Genomic DNA, 17,173 nt, shown 5'->3' with positions numbered 1-17,173 from the left:
GCAAGACTCGAACACGACACGAGGTTTCCTGCGTACATTGTAAATTCATGTCTACAGCAGAGCCTGTTACTCAGAAGTCAAATAGACAGTATCGGGATATTTCCTCTGACATGTTCATTTGTTAAAAGAGACTCCAATAGAATAGTGAGCATAACACTAAAGCCCACGAACGGAAGTCAAGGCCCATGGGCCCCAGAACTTGTCAACACCAAACTTGTCCCGGGGTGAAGAACTAATTTTGTTCTTTAGTTTAGATGTAAAACAATATGAAACTATACTTAGCTTCTATTTCTTATTTTTGGTAATTAAAGAAAAACTATATTAGTTGGCTATTGTTTGAAAATAAGTTGCTCGTCAAAACAAAAAAGCATTTGTACAAAAATTTCAAAATGAAGAGGACCAAAATGATATTTATAACTCTATAATTATTAACTAATGCTATATGCTTTTAAAAGATTTGACTGTTTAGGCATCATAAATTATTTTATTTTATTTTTTAGTTTTAACTGCACTTTTCAAGAACATTTCATTGTATATAATGTTTTATCTTGTACTCGGAATATTTCAAAGTTATTTTTTAATATAAAAAAAGCTTGTTTAGACTTTGACTTAAAAAGCGATAACAACCCATTTAAATCTATTCAGCTATTCACGCATTGAATTATAGATCATCAACAGTAGCTCTGCAGTTGTTAAAATTCTTTTGTCACATTAGAAAATAGAAAAATAAATAGTGAGTTAAAAAAATATTTTTTAATTGATTTGTAATGATTCCGTTAAACAGTATACTATATATTTATGTGTATATATATACATATATTATGAGGTGATCATCTATTTTAATAAGATATACGAGACAGTGTGAGTCAATAAAAATTAAAAACAATCCTTACCAATAGCAGAAACAATCTACGAATAATATAATTTTTTTAAAAAAATGAAAAAATAGACATAAATATCAATAATATGATATTGTTTAATGAAAAATTAGATATACTCATTATAGAGAGCGATTTTTAAATTTATTATCTATTAAGTAGATATCAATGTCACATAGGTAATAAAACTTTTCAATTTCTATATCACATAATTTGCAATATATAAAACCATTTAAAATGCTGTTAGTTAGATTTTAATCTCAATTCAATAATTTATCCACATTTACTCAAAGTGGAAATCATTAAAATCATACCCATGTATTGTTATTCTATTTATAAAAAATAAGTAATAATTTATTATAGAGATAACTGTATTTTAATGTCCTCAACTTTTAGATTTTTGCAATTTAGATCATTAAGTTTTTTTATTTAATAACTTAGGCCCTAGATTTTCAATTTTTTGTAATTTGTGCCTTTTTAACCTTTTAATTAATGGATTTAACATTCATCTCACATAATTAATATTAAATTGTATGAAATTTCAAATTAAAAAATATTAAAGTATAAATTTTTAAAAATAGTTTAAAAAATTTGAATTTTTAATATCTTCTAATTTAATATTTGAAATAGTTTAATATCAGTCCTGTTATTTGTACAAATGTTTTAAAAAAAAATAAAAAAGGTGCCAAAGTAAATTGTAGAAATAATTTTAATATTTTATATTTTAATACATTTTAGTTTAAAGGTTGAGATAACAATTAAATTTTGATAGTCAAAAATCAAATAATATCCAAATTGTAAAAAATTAAAAAATTATAAATCTAAATTATTGAGTTGAATAGTTACAAAATTTATATTGCAACACCTTTAAAAATAAAAATAGCAAAATACAATTTATCGTTTATTATACTTCACTCATTTTTGCGTGCTCTGACAAAATTCAACATAAAAGTTTAGCTCACTAATATTAAATCAAATCAAAGAAGTCGTGCAGGACCACAAATTTTCTTACAGTAGATTATGCAATAGAGGACCACCTAGAATAATTATATACAGCAAATTTGAAACTTTCCCAGCATGGTCTATCATTGAAGCTTCTTTTTCTACCAGTCAATACCACACAAAGGAAAAAGGATCATCAATCCTTGACTTTCATGTCTCAAAATTTGCACCACCGTCATGGCCTACAAATTAATTCAAAGAAAAAAAGGAAAGAAAGAAAATGGAGAGAGAAGAGTAGAATATCTGCAAATATGTTTATTTTTTCAATATAATAATGTTCTAAAAAACAAGTAACATACACCAACAATAGAGAACTTATATGCATAAACCCTACACATATAAAAAGAAATGCGAAATCATGCACAATCTTCAATAATTTAAGATGTTTTCCTCTCCTTTTTATATCTTTGCCGCAAATTGATTGCAACGCAACCTTTACTAAGCTGCTATATGTATCATCACATGTTCGAAAAATGTAGTCTTTTAGCTATAGTTTATGGTTATATTTGCCCTCAGATAGTGAAAGTATCGCCATATTGGAAGATATATATATATATATATATATACATATATGCAAGGTAAAAAAAATCCAAAAACCTTTTTTCATGATGTAAATATTTGGTATAATATTTAACGCGGGGAATAAAAGAAGGCTAAGATATTCGTATAACTTAGTTTTCAATAGTTTAAAATTATGTAACAGTTGAAAGCTTCAACTGAAATGCTGTGGATACTAAATTTCTTATCTTAGTTTTATAATTTATAGATTTTAATAAAAATTTATGAAATTCTGTTTAAAGAAAAAAAAAAAAAAGAAATTAAACAACGGACCCTTATTTTATTTTTGCCATTATAAGGAAAAAAAAATAAATTAAATATATGTATATCATCAGGCTTCTGCAAAATCGCCATGATATTTCACGACGATTGGTGTAGCCATCCCCATCGATGAAAGCAAAGCGACAAATTGACTCTATCGTAAAGTTCGGTTCAGTTAGGTTGATTTATTTAGTTTTATATTGGTCGGTTTTTTTTTTTTTTTTTTAATATATTAGCAATATTAGAATTTGAATCACCTACACAAGCTACAGGATACAGGATAAGAACAATGAAAAAGTCTAAATATTTATAATATACTAGGCTGTATTTGGTCGGTATAATACGTGGTGGAGAATCCCACTGATTCTTTTAGGTCCTGGAAAAATACGCCCAACTTCGCTGACGTGGAAGTTTCCTTTATTCTTAGTCATAGTGATCCGCTGGACGCGGTGTATGAGAAAAATGAATTTTATTTTATTTTTAAAATATATATTGAAAGTAGTTTGCCAATATAACAAAAAGAAATAAAAAGAGAAAGTTGTTTAAATTTTTGATTTGATATTTATATCTATGTTTGTTAAAAATTGTTATGGTATGAAACAAACTAAAACCATGCTAATTTCCATACTTATTTTCTTACAATCACGTGAATATATATTCTATATATATAAATCAAATAATAATTTCAAAAAAAGAAAAAAAGAAGAAAAAACAACTTAATTGAATCCACATGTATATGTAGTAAACATCGTAATAAATGTTTTCGAATTAAAAAATTGTGAAATAAAAAATGTTAGAAATTACAACGAGGAAGGTAATTTGTCAACAGCTGTTGCATTTTTTATTTTTTATTTTTAAATCTCGAACCGCGTTAATATTGGCACCGGAAATTTATTTTAATAAGTTTCTTCGAGAGAAACCAAGAATGGATTTTATTCGTTGAACGAAAAATGTAAACAAAGCAGAACCACTTTCACAGCAACCTCAATTTCATTAAATTTTATTCACCGTTTGATATCATAAAATCAGGACACGTCATCAACATAATCATAGTCATCATCATCATTTTGTCCGCCTTCCGGCTTCTTTGCCCACCACTTTTTTTTTTTTTTTTTTTAAATACTGCAACCAACATAATTACGACTTGGAAATGTGGGACCACATTAGATCAGATCAACGGTCGAGATTGAGAGTGACGATGATTTGCAGAGCGGGGTTGTTTCCAATTTCGTGATCGTTCGTGTAATACTATAAATACTAATCAGACGCGCAAAATTTCTCTCTCCGTTTTCTTTGGGTGTTTGTCTTTTCTTTCTAAATACACAAATATATACATTTTCTTTGCCTTAAATTTTTTTTTTTTCTCGTCTTATAAACTTCCATCTCCGTCATGTCGACGGTGGAGATGGAGCAACTGACCTCCGGCGCCAGCAACCGGATAATCCCAATCCTCAGGACCCTCAGGACCTTTCTCCTATTCATCCACACCTTCTTCCTATCCCTCCTCCTCTTCCTTATCCCTCGCCGCCACCGCCACTCTCCGCCGCTTTCTGAGGTACCACCGCCGTCTTCGCCGTCACCTTCGAAGAAGCGGAGATCGGTGTGGATGAGAGAGGAGGAGGATACCTTGAAAAGGAGAAGCTTGGCGGAGGGCTTGGAAATGTGCTTCGACGGTGACGACGGAGACAGCCGGTGCCGATGGAGCACCTCCTTGTTCTTCGGGGTTAGACGCAACGCGCTCTTCTGCCGCTCTTGGTTTCCGGTTTCCGGTGAATTGAAGTAAGGTCTTCATTTTTTTGTTATTATTATTTTTTTTTGGTCTTTAAATTTTAAACAATTCGTCATCTGTCACCTCCTTCTCTCTCTCTCTCTCTCTCTCTCTCTCTCTCTCTCTCTAGCTTTTACCGTGATGTTTGGTATGCTTTTGTGCACTTTGTTTGGTGGTGTTTGTTGTGAATGGGGGTTTAGGGGGTCTTTGGCTTTACTTTAATGGTGGCCGCTCTGGTTTTACTTGTGAATGAATTAAAAAAGCTTCTGATTCAAGGTGTATGCTGATTAATTTGGGTGATAAGAAATAATTAGAAAAAAACGAACTTTTTTAGCAAATAAAGAAAACACAAAATTCAGTAAGAAGTAAACTGAAATTGAGTTAATTAGCCGGATTGTTGGGGAATGGACGTGGATGATTAGAGTGTATTGCTTTTGTTTCGGGGTGTCAAGAAGGATGCTCCGTCTTGCTGATCGGATTTAGGTTCTGATTGCTACTAAAAAAAAGAGTCAGATTTCCAAGTCCGTGTTCAACGTAGACTTTGTTTGTTTGACTTTGAATTCCGGTTTTGGTGTATAGCTTGCATTAGAAAAGTCACCCAGAGAAAACAGTGGCGTGAAGTTTGGATGGAACTTAAAAATTCTAGGGTACTTATGATTCGGAAAAAGACTAAAAAGAAGGAAAAGAATCGCTTCAATTTTAGGTTAGGAGTGGATTTTGTTAAAATATAATGTAGCACTTTGCTTTCATTTTATTTTTTAGGCTGTTTCATTGCGAAAGTGAACAGTAAAAGGGGCATCTCTCAGGTTCTTTTACTTTCCAAACATTAAGTAAATTGAATGTCAATTTTTGTGTTGTAAAACATTTCCTTTGTCAGCTTATAATTTTTCGATTGGTCAATTCTTCATCTAGATTTAAAAAAAAAAAAAAATGATTTTAAAAAAAAGAAAAAGAAAAAAGAAGGTGAGCTATTAAAAATGGGACATCTCCCTTGCATTTGATTGTATTTGCCCTCTTTCACGGCATTTACAATGTCATTTTATACTGTATTGTTTCTTCCTCTTCCGGGTATTTCTGCTTAAAAAGTTGCTTTACTTGATATCCACTTCTATGGTTGATTTTAACTTGAATATCATATTATAAGATATTATTTGTTTACAATTACAATATAATCTGGTAAGACTAGAGGCTTGAGGAGAGCTACTTCTTTCTGGCTCCTGGTTTTTTGTGTTTTTCATCCTACACATTATATAGCATGTAAAGTTGTGAACTCGGGGAGAGTATGGGATGAGAAATTTTGGGGAATTGACTCCTTTTCACCTTAAATGGAGCAATAGTATTCCATTTTTAAACATGTAGCTTTTCACTAGTGCCCTGTCGGTTGGTTTGGGGAGTAGGAAGAGGGTAAGACCGTGAAGAAGGGAAGGGTTGGGATGGGGTAGAGAATTTGAATATAGGGAGGGTTGGGGAACTGGCTTTGCAGCCATACCCCAGCACATGCCATTCCTATGTATAGTTTTACAAACTTCTTGTGTTGATTAGTCATGCTCTGTAAAAGTTTGTGCTAAGTTTTTTTATTTTTTTGTTTTGTAATTTCAGGGGTATTTTGATCATCATACACGGGCTTAATGAGCATAGGTAAGATCTGATTATTTAAATTGAAATATATCCTAAAACTCTGCATCTTCTTCATATACATATATATATATATACACATATATATCTTTCCATCTATCACGAGGGCTCGGTTGAACTTATAAGGATAATGTTACTATTTTAGTTTTTAGAACTTGTGATGCTTATTCTCTTTAGATACATTAATTTTACATAGCAGAAATATTAACTCTTTTTGGTTTTTTGCATTCATTGCAGTGGAAGATATGTTCATTTTGCAAGGCAACTAACCTCGTGCAACTTTGGGGTCTATGCAATGGACTGGATAGGTAGTTACATCTCCAAAGATCTTTATGCACTTGGTTGTTTTATTTTCATTTGAAGCAAGTCCAGAGGGAGAGAGTCTTTGTCAGTTTAGTTAATAGCTATTTTTTTTATGTTTATGATCCTTCTAAGATTTGAAGAAGGGATATTATCAAAAATGATTCTGTTAAGTTTTTAGAATTATAATTTTGATGAATTGCTCCTTTTCTATAGGTCACGGAGGGAGTGATGGATTGCATGGATATGTTCCTTCACTTGATCATGTTGTCGCTGATACTGTAAGTTCCATTTGATTTTCAACCATTTCTCATGGGTAATACATGTTATTCATTCAACTCAGGATAGTCAAGAACCATTATAACTAAATTTAGAAACTTGAATAATCTTTATGAATTCTGCATCATTCTTTTCTGAAAGCAGAAACACATCTTAATTTCACTACTCTGGATCTTGTAATGTTTCTCTTGTTAAGTGCCATTGTCAATTCCGTGTTCACAGGTTTTGTTGGATATAAATTGGAATCTAGTCTGTTTTGTGGAAAAACCCTAGTTTTACTCGTATTATGCAGAACATGATGGTAAAATATAAGATGTTTTCTCCTTTTCAACAGGGAGCTTTCTTGGCAAAGATTAAATCCGACAACCCTGGAATACCATGCTTCCTTTTCGGTCACTCTACTGGAGGGGCTGTAGTTTTGAAGGTTAGACATCCAAGGATTTATATGATATTTTGTTTATCTTTTAAACAGCTATCTAAATGTATTTATTTTCTTAATATGCAGGCAGCCTCATACCCACACATTAAAGGAATGCTGGAGGGTATTGTTCTGACCTCACCAGCTTTGCGTGTTAAGCCAGCACATCCAATTGTTGGGGTAAATTGTTCTCCACCTCTAAGACAGTTTTGATAAATTGAATGATTTTCCTAAAACCATGAATAGAAGTATAGTCAGCTTAAGTCCTAGTTTAATACCATAGCGTAATTTCTTTTATGTCTTAATGCAGGCTGTGGCTCCGATTTTTTCTCTGGTTGCTCCCAGGTTCCAGATTAAAGGTGCGAACAAAAGGGGCATTCCAGTTTCTAGGGATCCTGCAGCATTGTTGGCGAAGTACTCCGATCCATTGGTCTATACAGGACCTATAAGGGTGCGAACTGGGCATGAAATATTGCGTATTTCCACATATTTGATGCGGAACTTCAAGTCCATAACTGTCCCTTTCTTCGTTCTTCATGGGACCGCAGATAGAGTGACTGATCCTCTTGCCTCTCAGGATCTTTACAATGAGGCTCCATCCACGTTCAAAGAAATAAAGCTGTACGATGGTTTCTTGCATGACCTTCTCTTTGAGCCAGAACGTGAAGAGGTTGCTCAGGATATAATTAACTGGATGGTGAAAAGATTGGGAGGTGGCTATGAAAATTCCAACAATCTTTGGTAATTTCTCCTCCTTCATCTCCCCCCTTTCAAAGAGAAAGGGAGAGGGATGGACCGTCATCATCCAAGGGGATTCAAGCAGGTACATCTATATTAGATTTTCACAAATATATATATATATATATATATAGTAGATTTTGTAATTTGATTTGGTCATCCATGAAATTTGTATGTAATAGATTTCTTATAACATTTTTATTAATATCTGCCTTACGGTTCCCAAGAAGCAATCTCGTCCTCGTTGCTTTCGTGTATTAATTCTTTATTAACGATGAGATCGTGCGGCAATCAAATCAATTAGCGTGAAACACGTGATTTGTCTATTCAATTGAAATGTATGATCGGGTATCTCAGATTTCTGGCAAACGAAAGCGGTCTCTATCTAATGTTGTTTTTGGCTAATCACGGTCTCTTGTATTCGTATACGAAAAGAAGGTTTATTACTCTTGTCATAGTGAGCTTGATATTGCACAAATCTTTTTGGTTGAAAATGAATATGTGGTGGATAATTGAGACCTCACCGGATGAAGTTTTGTGTGTCCACGAAGATACGCACCCTTTTTTATAAATGTTAAAGATAGAAGATAGAATTCCAATTACGAAGGCTGTTATGTCAATTCTATCTGACAATCAGATGGGAAATGCTAGGCATAAGCTGGCTGGCCCATAAATTCTGTTTTTATTTCAAACAGAACAGATACCTAAAATTGGCGGTTGTGGGTACATAATTGATAGTATCAGCACACAACGGCTATGGTCGATGTGCAACGCAACTTGTGAACACTATTTTGGAATATGTCAGTGCTTTCTTCCTTGTGGCTCTGTATTTTCAGGAGTCATTGTTGTAAAGCAAACCCTGCAACTTAGAGATAAATAGACCAGAAAAAATAAAAAATAAAAAAACTTTAGATTCTTTCATCGTTTGGGATAATGAAATATCTGCAAGATGCTTAAAATTTGCCACTAAAACCATTCATTATAAGATATATATATATTATTCTTACTGAAAGGAAAGTCTAGGATTTATTTAATAATTATTACAGAATATTCAACAGGCATATATTTAATTGCATAACTAATAAAACAGCCTTAATTTGTAGCCTTCAAGTTTGAGGCTTTTAGATCGATGAGTGAATATGCTCCTCCATCTTCTTAGCCATGAGCTTCACGGACGAGTCAATGTAAGAGACCAAATCTTCATATCTCCAACCTTCCACTGGGTCAGAAACAAATGACCACTTGATCTTGCACCCATGTTTCACATCATCGTTGATGATGGGCAATATTTCCATGGTACCCACGTACGACTTAAAACCCATGTTGTTATCGACGATCTCGTAGCTCAAACACCGTTTGATTGGATCAATCATTATTAGCTTCTCTTTGGCCCACAAGGTAATGGTCTGATCAATACCAGCGGACGATGTTATTTTAGTGGAAGCGCAGTACCTGATCAGACCAGTCTGGGCAGGAAGTTGATTACCATGGTCGAGGAGGTCGCACGTGTCAAGACTTGGAATCCATTTGTGCAAGTTGCCGAAATCCCGGAGGAGATCCCAAACTTGTTGTGGTGTTGGGCCTTTTATCTCAGCTGAGGCTCCGCCTTCCCATTTTGGGCCAATGTTTTCTTCCTCCATTTCTTCTGCTATGATGAGAGAGAAAGAGGGGAGAGAGAGAGAGAGAGAGAAAGAGAGAGAGAGAGAGAGAAAGAAAGTGTGGAGAATGTGGGATAAAAGCAATCAGTGTAAAAGTAGCTCTCATTATATAAGTTTGAGCAGTGGGTTAGCTGGAAAACCAATTTAGTTTTTTAAGAAGGCATTGCGTTGAAGTTTGTCTCATCTTAAAATCATGCAATTTCCAATAGCTCTAATTAGTAATAATATGCCAAATAGACCACTCAGAGCAAAAAGATCGAGTTTCTTACACGTGCTTGTCAAGGGCTTTCACATGATTTGGTCGAGGATGCCGGAGAGTGCATTTTCCAGAACTTTGTTAACAATTAAAAAAGAGAGGGCATATAAACTATCAAAAATGCTAGAGTGAGCCGGTTAGCAAATTTTCTCACCAAATTTTGTTTGCTAAATAATATGACAAAATATTATGGATTCATTTCCATGAGTTTACAATATTGTTCTTTTTTTTTCTTTTTCTTTTTTAATTTTTTTAACCAACTTCCAATGTCATGGTAAACAAATTTGATGAAAAATTCGGATGGCCTTAGCCGAACTAATAAACTACTTTCCAAATGGCTTTATTCTAGCCTTGAAGAAAGACACCCTCCCATCTCACTTAATTGGTCGGTAATTCTTGCTCCATAAAACAGTCATTTTCCTTAATTCCTACTCCAAAGGGCAGAGACAGAAAAAGAGGCTTAAGTGGATATTGAGGATTATCAAAATTTCTAAGCACTTGACTACTATAGTGGAGATGACAACTTTACTTTGCATACAAGGGGATATGAAAAATTATTAATTTTTGGTTGCACAATTATAGACCATATATATGAAATGCAGGTAACCTTTTTATTATATTATGCTGAAATTATTACTAAAATTTTCGGTGGAAAATTATGAAAGCGAAATCACACCGAAGTGATCTAGTATAAAATTTCATAAATTAATAAACCTAAAGTTAAGGCAAGTAATTATTTGTTTTATTAATTAATTACTCAATTTGCAAATGCATCCTCCATTCTCTGAGCCAGGCTTTGCAAACCCACCTGATATTTCCCCACCAAATCATCCAATACCCAACCGTCTACAGGAGCAACGGTGAAGGACCACTCAATCACGCAACCATGATGATGATGATGATGATAATCTTGGCCGTCTACGGGAAGAATCTCGAAGGTGGACATATAGGAGTTGAATCCGATATTGCTGTCGACGATCTCATAGCATAAGCGATGTTCAGTTTCATCAACGGCTACGAGTCTTTCCTTGGACCAGCTAACGGGTTTGTCACCTTCGTTGGATGGAATTGAGAAACCGGAGCAAAATCTGATGCAGCCGGGTTCACCGTTTGTGCCATGGACGCCATAGCTAGTGGCTAGACTAGGAAACCATTTGTGGAAGTTGAAGAAATCTTTGAACAGAGGCCATATTTGGCCAGCAGAGGCTTTTGTTAGCCTTGCAGAAACCTTCCCTTCCCACTTATCATTTGCCTCTGCATCTGCCTCTGCCTCCATCAGAGAGAGACAAGTTTGATCAATGAATTAATATAATTCTGCTATACATACTGATAACTATATATATATATATATATATATTACACAAAAGTGTATGTTCGACAAACTAAAACAAGAAAGCAAAGTCAAAGAGAATATATTAGATGGATGGAGATAATTGTCTAAATTTCTAGACTACCAATGATATAATCCCGCTTCTTTTTAACCAAAATATATATATATACATATACATATATTCTATTTCATTTATTAGGATATGCTTCAGAATCTCATATAATTACGAGTTAATGAAATTTTATCAAAGATCAAACAAATTAAATAGAAAACTAGTTGAACATTATAATAATTAACTACTTGTACACATTACAACGCAGGCCTTCCTAAAACATGTGAAATTTAATGAATTCCTAGACGAGCACCCTTTATTACTAATAATCTCATGACTAAGCAAACAATATGCGAAATTGCATTCTTATCCATTGGAAATAGTTGTTTCTTTTTTTTTTTTTTTTTTGGTAATTCTATTATATTGAAATGGTCATACCAAACTGTAAATTTGCAAGTGCATCCTCCACTCTGAGCCTAAAATATTGCAACCCCACCTGATATTTCCTCACCAAATCATCCAATACCCATCCGACCACGGGATCAGCAGTTAACCACCAGTCCACCACTCAATCACGCAACCATTTTGACGATCATGATCTTCTGAGACATTTAATTCTTGACTGTCAACACGTATGAGTCTAACCCAATATTGCCGTCCACGATCTCATAGTATTAATAAGCAATGATCAGCTTCACCAGCAGCTAGCTATGAGTGTCTGTTTTTCTTTGGACCAGCTATAACGTTTTTGTGATCACCATTGTCTAATTCCTAAATCATTAGCATTTTGATATTTTGAGAAATTCCATAGGCATGAAAACTTTGTAAGCTATTTCTACGTCATAGAGTCCTCGAATCAAAAATTGAGAGGGGAAAATGACCAGTCTTTGGAATTAGTGTCGTTTCAGGCCTGGAAGCTAGTGAAAATGTGAAATTAAGTTTCAACTGCTAAAAATGAATGTGTGATGGATGATTGAAACCTCACCAGATGAAGTAATATTCTGTCTCCATTTTGGTCAAGATGTGCACCCTTTTTCTAAATGTTGAAGATAGAAGATAGGATTCCAATTACGAACGCCGTTATATGTTATTCTTTCTGCCGATCATATAGGAAATGCCAGGCATAAACTGGCTGACCCATAAATTTTGTTTTTATTTTGAAACAGAACAGATACCTAACATCGGTGGTTGTCGGTCTATTATTCATGGTATCAGCACATAAAGGCAATGGTCGATATGCAACGCAACTGTGAACACTAGTTTGGAATATGTCAGTGCTTTCTTCTTCTTTGTGGCTCTGTATTTACAGGAGTCGTAGTTGTAAAGCAAATCCTGAAATTTTGAAATTAATAGACCCCCCCTTTAGATTCTTTCATCGTTTGGGATAATGAAATGACTGCAAGATGCTTATAACAAAGCATTTTAGATAATACATGCTTTATTTATATTCTATGGCTATAAATTCCATATTTTCTTCCCATTAAGTCCATATCAGTCATTTTAATTCTTATCGACTCTTAGACCAAAATATTTGCCACGAAAATTATTCATTCTAAGATATATATTATTCTTCCTCGAAGGGAAATCTAGCATTTATTTAATAATTATTATAGAATATTCAAAAGGCATATATTTTATTACATAACTAACAAAACAGCCTTAATCTGTAGCCTTCCAAGTTTGACGCTCTTCAGATCGATGAGTGAAAAAGCTCCTCCATCTTCTTAGCAATGAGCTTCAGGGTCGAGTCAAAGAAAGAGACTAAAACTTCATAGCTCCAACCTTCTTCCACTGGCTCACAAACAAATGACCACTTGATCTTGCACCCATTTTTCCCATCATCGTGGATGGGTAATACTTCCATGGTACCCATGTACCACTTAAAACCCATGTTGTTCTCGAGGATCTGGTAGCTCAAACACCGTTTGATTGGATCAATCATTATTAGCTTCTCTTTGGCCCACCAGGTAATGGTCTGATCGGTACCAGAGGACGATGTTGTTTGGGTGAAAGCGCAGTACCTGATCAGACCAGTCTGGGCAGGAAATTGATTACCATCGTCGAGTAGGTAACACGTCTCAAGATTTGGGAACCACTTGTGAACGTTGCCGAAATCCTGGAGGAGATCCCAAACTTGTTGTGGTGTTGTTCCTTTTATCTCAGCTGAGGCTTCGCCTTCCCATTTTGGGTCAACTTTTTCTTCCTCCATTTCTTCTGTTATGATGAGAGAGAAAGAAGTGAGAGAGAGAGAAAGAGAGTGTGGGGAATGTGGGATGATAGAAATCAGTGTAAAAGTAGCTCACGATGAACATCCCATTGTATAAGTTTGACCAGTGGGTTAGTTGGAAAACCAATTTAGCTTTTTGAGAAGGCGTTGCGTTGAAGTTTGTCTCACCTCAAAAATCATGAAATTTCCAATGCTCTAATTGGTAATGGTTTGCCAAAATGGACCACTCGGAGCAAAAAGGTCTTAGTTTCCTTACACGTGCTTTTGACTGGCTTTCACATGATTTGTAAATCTGCCAACGTATCTTATTGAATTGTGTTGTGTTCATAAAATGTTTGTATGAAATTTAATCAATATAAATGATCATTTCTGATTTATTAATTTATCAAAAATATATACAAATTTTAAAATTTAAATTTGAGTTATTTTTCAAATAATATTAAAATATTTTTTTTAAAGAAAAAAACTTGCAAATGGACTTATTTGTTTTTAGATTTTTAAACAACTAAACTAAAAAGATTCGAATTAATAGATATTTAACAATAAATTAAATATTTTTAATATTATAAAACTTATATAATTATAAAAATATTCTTTTTTAATTGATTTAATGGATTTATAGTATTTATAATTTCAAAATTTGCCAAATCGGCCCAAGTCAACTTACTAACATGGTGTCCTAATACGTTACAAAATTTCATTTTAGCCAATGATCTAATAATTGGGTTAATTAGAACTATTGTATCAAGCTTCTTTAAGCATTATCCGTTATAAATAAATTTTCTAACATTTGACTTCGTACCACTGAAAGATTTAGTTGCACACTTAAAAGATAGCCTAAAAAACCAAAAAAATGGTTGGCTAATTAGTTTATATAGATCCTTCATGGTTGAGCCCATATATAAAAATAACATTGCCATAAAAGAACAAGAAAATATTTTCATTTATTCATTAGAAAAGGCGTATCTTTTGAAAGCAAAATAGATTTTCTTTGATATCTAAACATAATGCATGAAAGGCTATGTGAAGAATCATAAAACCATTGGAAAATCATTAGAAAAGATTTCTTATCCTATTTTATCTATTAAAATTCATTAATGTATTGAATTTTATTGGATGATACTGATATGAATTTAACACAATATAATCAATTTAATTCCGTAAATTATAGTACAAATTCGTGTCATGTTATAATGTTGTATGAGATTTTGTCAGACTTAATAATTTTAATAAGTATGCTAGAGACTGATTCTCGAGAACATTTTTGACAATTAAAAAAGAAAGGGCGGCATATGAAGTTTCAAAAATTCCAGAGGAAGCAAATTTTCTCCCCAAATTTTGTTTATCAAACAATATGGCAGAATATTATTGTATTTATTTTCCATGATATCAAGATATAATTTTTTAACAAATACTAATCTGATGAGGAAAACAAATTTGGTGAAAAAAATTAGTTGTGCTGATAAACTATTGTCCATATGGCTTTCTTATAGCCTTGTAGAAAGAAACCCTCCTATCCCATTTAATTGGTCTCTGATTCTTGCTCCATAACAAATAACATTTTTTCTTAATTCTCTACTCCAAAGGTCATATGAAGGAAAAGAGGGCTTCAATGGACATTGTGTATTTTCAAAATTTCTTAGCACTTGACCACTTTCTTTTGGTAATAATAACATCTCTCCTTTGCATACAAGACGAGAGGATCTGAAAATAATTAGTATTGAACTTTACAAAAGAATATTATAAAAGCGAAATCACGCTGATGTAATCTAGTGTAAAATTTCCTAAATTGATAAAGCTAAAGTGAAGACGAACCAATTATTTATTCACTCTTTTTTTTTTTTTTCTTAATTGCTCTAAATTTGCAAATGCATCCTCCACTCTCTGAGCCAGGCGTTGCAAGCCCACCTGATACTTCCCCACCAAATCATCCAATACCCAACCGTCTACAGGATCAACGGTGAAGGACCACTCAATCACTCAACCATGATGATGATGATCGTGGCCGTCTATGGGAAGAATCTTGAAGGTGGACACATAGGAGTTGAATCCGATATTGCTATTGACGATCTCATAGGATAAGCGATGTTCAGCTTCATCAACGGCTACGAGTCTTTCCTTGGACCAGCTAACGGGTGGTTTCTCACCTTCGTCAGGGCCGTCACAACAATTTCTTCTGAATTAGTTTTTAGTAAAATAGATTTTTTAATAAAATTTATATTTTTTTGGACCCTTTTTTTGTTTTAATGTAAATTTACCAATTAAATTTTTATATTTAAGATTCGATAATAAATATTTTTCAATTGATTAAATTGCTAAATTATTTAATTTTGTTGAGATATAATTGAATATAAATAAGAATTTATTAATTTTAATTTTGAAAATTTTTTTTCCACACTGAAATTACACTAACACCAAATAATAAATCCACATGAAAAAATTTAATTTTTTTTACAAAATTTAATATCTCAAGTGTTATTTTTTATTTATAAATTTATTTTTTATTTTAGACTTTTAGTTATTAAAACAAATCTAATTAATTATTCAAATTAAGATATAGAGAAAAAAAATAAAAATGAAAGCAAAAACTATGAAATCACAAAGTCTAATTTTTATAAATATTAAAAACAATTAGTAAATAACTAAAATCATAAATTTATAAAAAAAAATTAAAAATATTATGAGAATGAATAATATAAATTTATTAAAATAAATAATAATTTACAAGCGTATATTTTATTTTAGAGCCATTTAGATCAAAATTACAAATTATATAGATTGGATATCAAAATTAGACAAATATGAAATATAAGTGAATAGGAAAATATAAAAATAAGTGAGTTAGATGATAAAAAATGCTTAAATAAATGAAAAAAAATATATAAACAACAGATGTATTTAATTTTTTTTTATCATTAAAATCTAATCCATTATGGAATATAAAATATTTAAATAAACTTAATTGATGTTATTTTTCAAAAATAAAAATAATCAAAGATAATTATCGCAATAAATGACCGATTAGAATTCAACAAAAAAATAAACAATCAATTAGAGATAATTTAAAATTCTTTTTAAATCAAAATTCTTATATTTCCAAAATAAACTAATAATTATATTCTATTTAATAAATATATGTATATATTATATGGAGTTTTTTTTGGGCCCCAATGTATTGGCCTTAGTGGAGTATGCCTTAAGCCCTGACGTTCGTTGGATGGAATTGAGAAATCTTTGAACAGAGGCCATATTTGGTCTGCAGAGGCTTTTGTTAGCCTTGGAGAAACCTTCCCTTCCCACTTATCATTTGCCTCTGCTTCTGCCTCTGCCTCCGTCAGAGAGGGACAAGTTTGATCAAGGAATTAATATAATTCTGCCATACATACTGACCATTATATATATATATATATATTACACAAAAGTGTATGTTTGACAAACTAAAACAACGAAAGTGAGAGAGAATGTATTAGAGGGAATCATGCATGGTCGGCTTAAGGCATAGGCCACTAAGGCCAATACCTAGGCCCCAATTTTATTGAGGCCCAAAAAAAATTCCATATAATATATACATATATTTATTAAATAGGATATAATTATGAATTTATTTTGGAAATATAAGAATTTTGATTTAAAAAGAATTCTAAATTATTTCTAATTGATTATTTATTGTTTTTGATGAATTCTAATTGACCATTTATTGCCATAATTGTCTTTAAGTATTTTTATTTTTGAAAAATAACACTAATTAAATCCAATTAAATATTTTATATTCCATAATTGATTAGATTTTGATGATAAAAAAAAAAGAGAGAA

The 17,173-nt window shown here is 32.4% G+C and overlaps 4 protein-coding genes across 4 annotated transcripts; 1 reads left to right on the top strand and 3 right to left on the bottom strand.

Annotated features, from left to right (window-relative positions):
* Positions 1 to 3,972: 3,972 nt before the first annotated feature.
* Positions 3,973 to 8,066, top strand: LOC107412693 (uncharacterized). The gene is made up of 7 exons (XM_016020515.4): positions 3,973 to 4,478; positions 6,067 to 6,105; positions 6,340 to 6,410; positions 6,619 to 6,683; positions 7,016 to 7,105; positions 7,187 to 7,279; positions 7,410 to 8,066. The coding sequence occupies exons 1-7, from the start codon at positions 4,090 to 4,092 to the stop codon at positions 7,842 to 7,844; spliced, it is 1,182 nt and encodes a 393-aa protein (XP_015876001.2). The 5' UTR covers positions 3,973 to 4,089; the 3' UTR covers positions 7,845 to 8,066.
* Positions 8,067 to 8,812: 746 nt separating this feature from the next.
* Positions 8,813 to 9,967, bottom strand: LOC107412698 (lachrymatory-factor synthase). Its single transcript, XM_016020521.4, has one exon. The coding sequence runs from the start codon at positions 9,475 to 9,477 to the stop codon at positions 8,959 to 8,961; it is 519 nt and encodes a 172-aa protein (XP_015876007.2). The 5' UTR covers positions 9,478 to 9,967; the 3' UTR covers positions 8,813 to 8,958.
* Positions 9,968 to 10,341: 374 nt separating this feature from the next.
* On the bottom strand, positions 10,342 to 11,501 carry LOC107412699 (lachrymatory-factor synthase). Its single transcript, XM_016020522.4, has one exon. The coding sequence runs from the start codon at positions 11,025 to 11,027 to the stop codon at positions 10,509 to 10,511; it is 519 nt and encodes a 172-aa protein (XP_015876008.3). The 5' UTR covers positions 11,028 to 11,501; the 3' UTR covers positions 10,342 to 10,508.
* Positions 11,502 to 12,676: 1,175 nt separating this feature from the next.
* Positions 12,677 to 13,436, bottom strand: LOC107412689 (lachrymatory-factor synthase). The gene has a single exon (XM_016020509.3). The coding sequence runs from the start codon at positions 13,340 to 13,342 to the stop codon at positions 12,824 to 12,826; it is 519 nt and encodes a 172-aa protein (XP_015875995.2). The 5' UTR covers positions 13,343 to 13,436; the 3' UTR covers positions 12,677 to 12,823.
* Between the last annotated feature and the right edge of the window lie 3,737 nt (positions 13,437 to 17,173).

This window comes from Ziziphus jujuba, chromosome 5 (assembly GCF_031755915.1).
Source record: "Ziziphus jujuba cultivar Dongzao chromosome 5, ASM3175591v1".
In the NCBI taxonomy this organism is placed as follows: domain Eukaryota; kingdom Viridiplantae; phylum Streptophyta; class Magnoliopsida; order Rosales; family Rhamnaceae; genus Ziziphus; species Ziziphus jujuba.
This window is presented reverse-complemented; position numbering and strand designations above follow the sequence as displayed.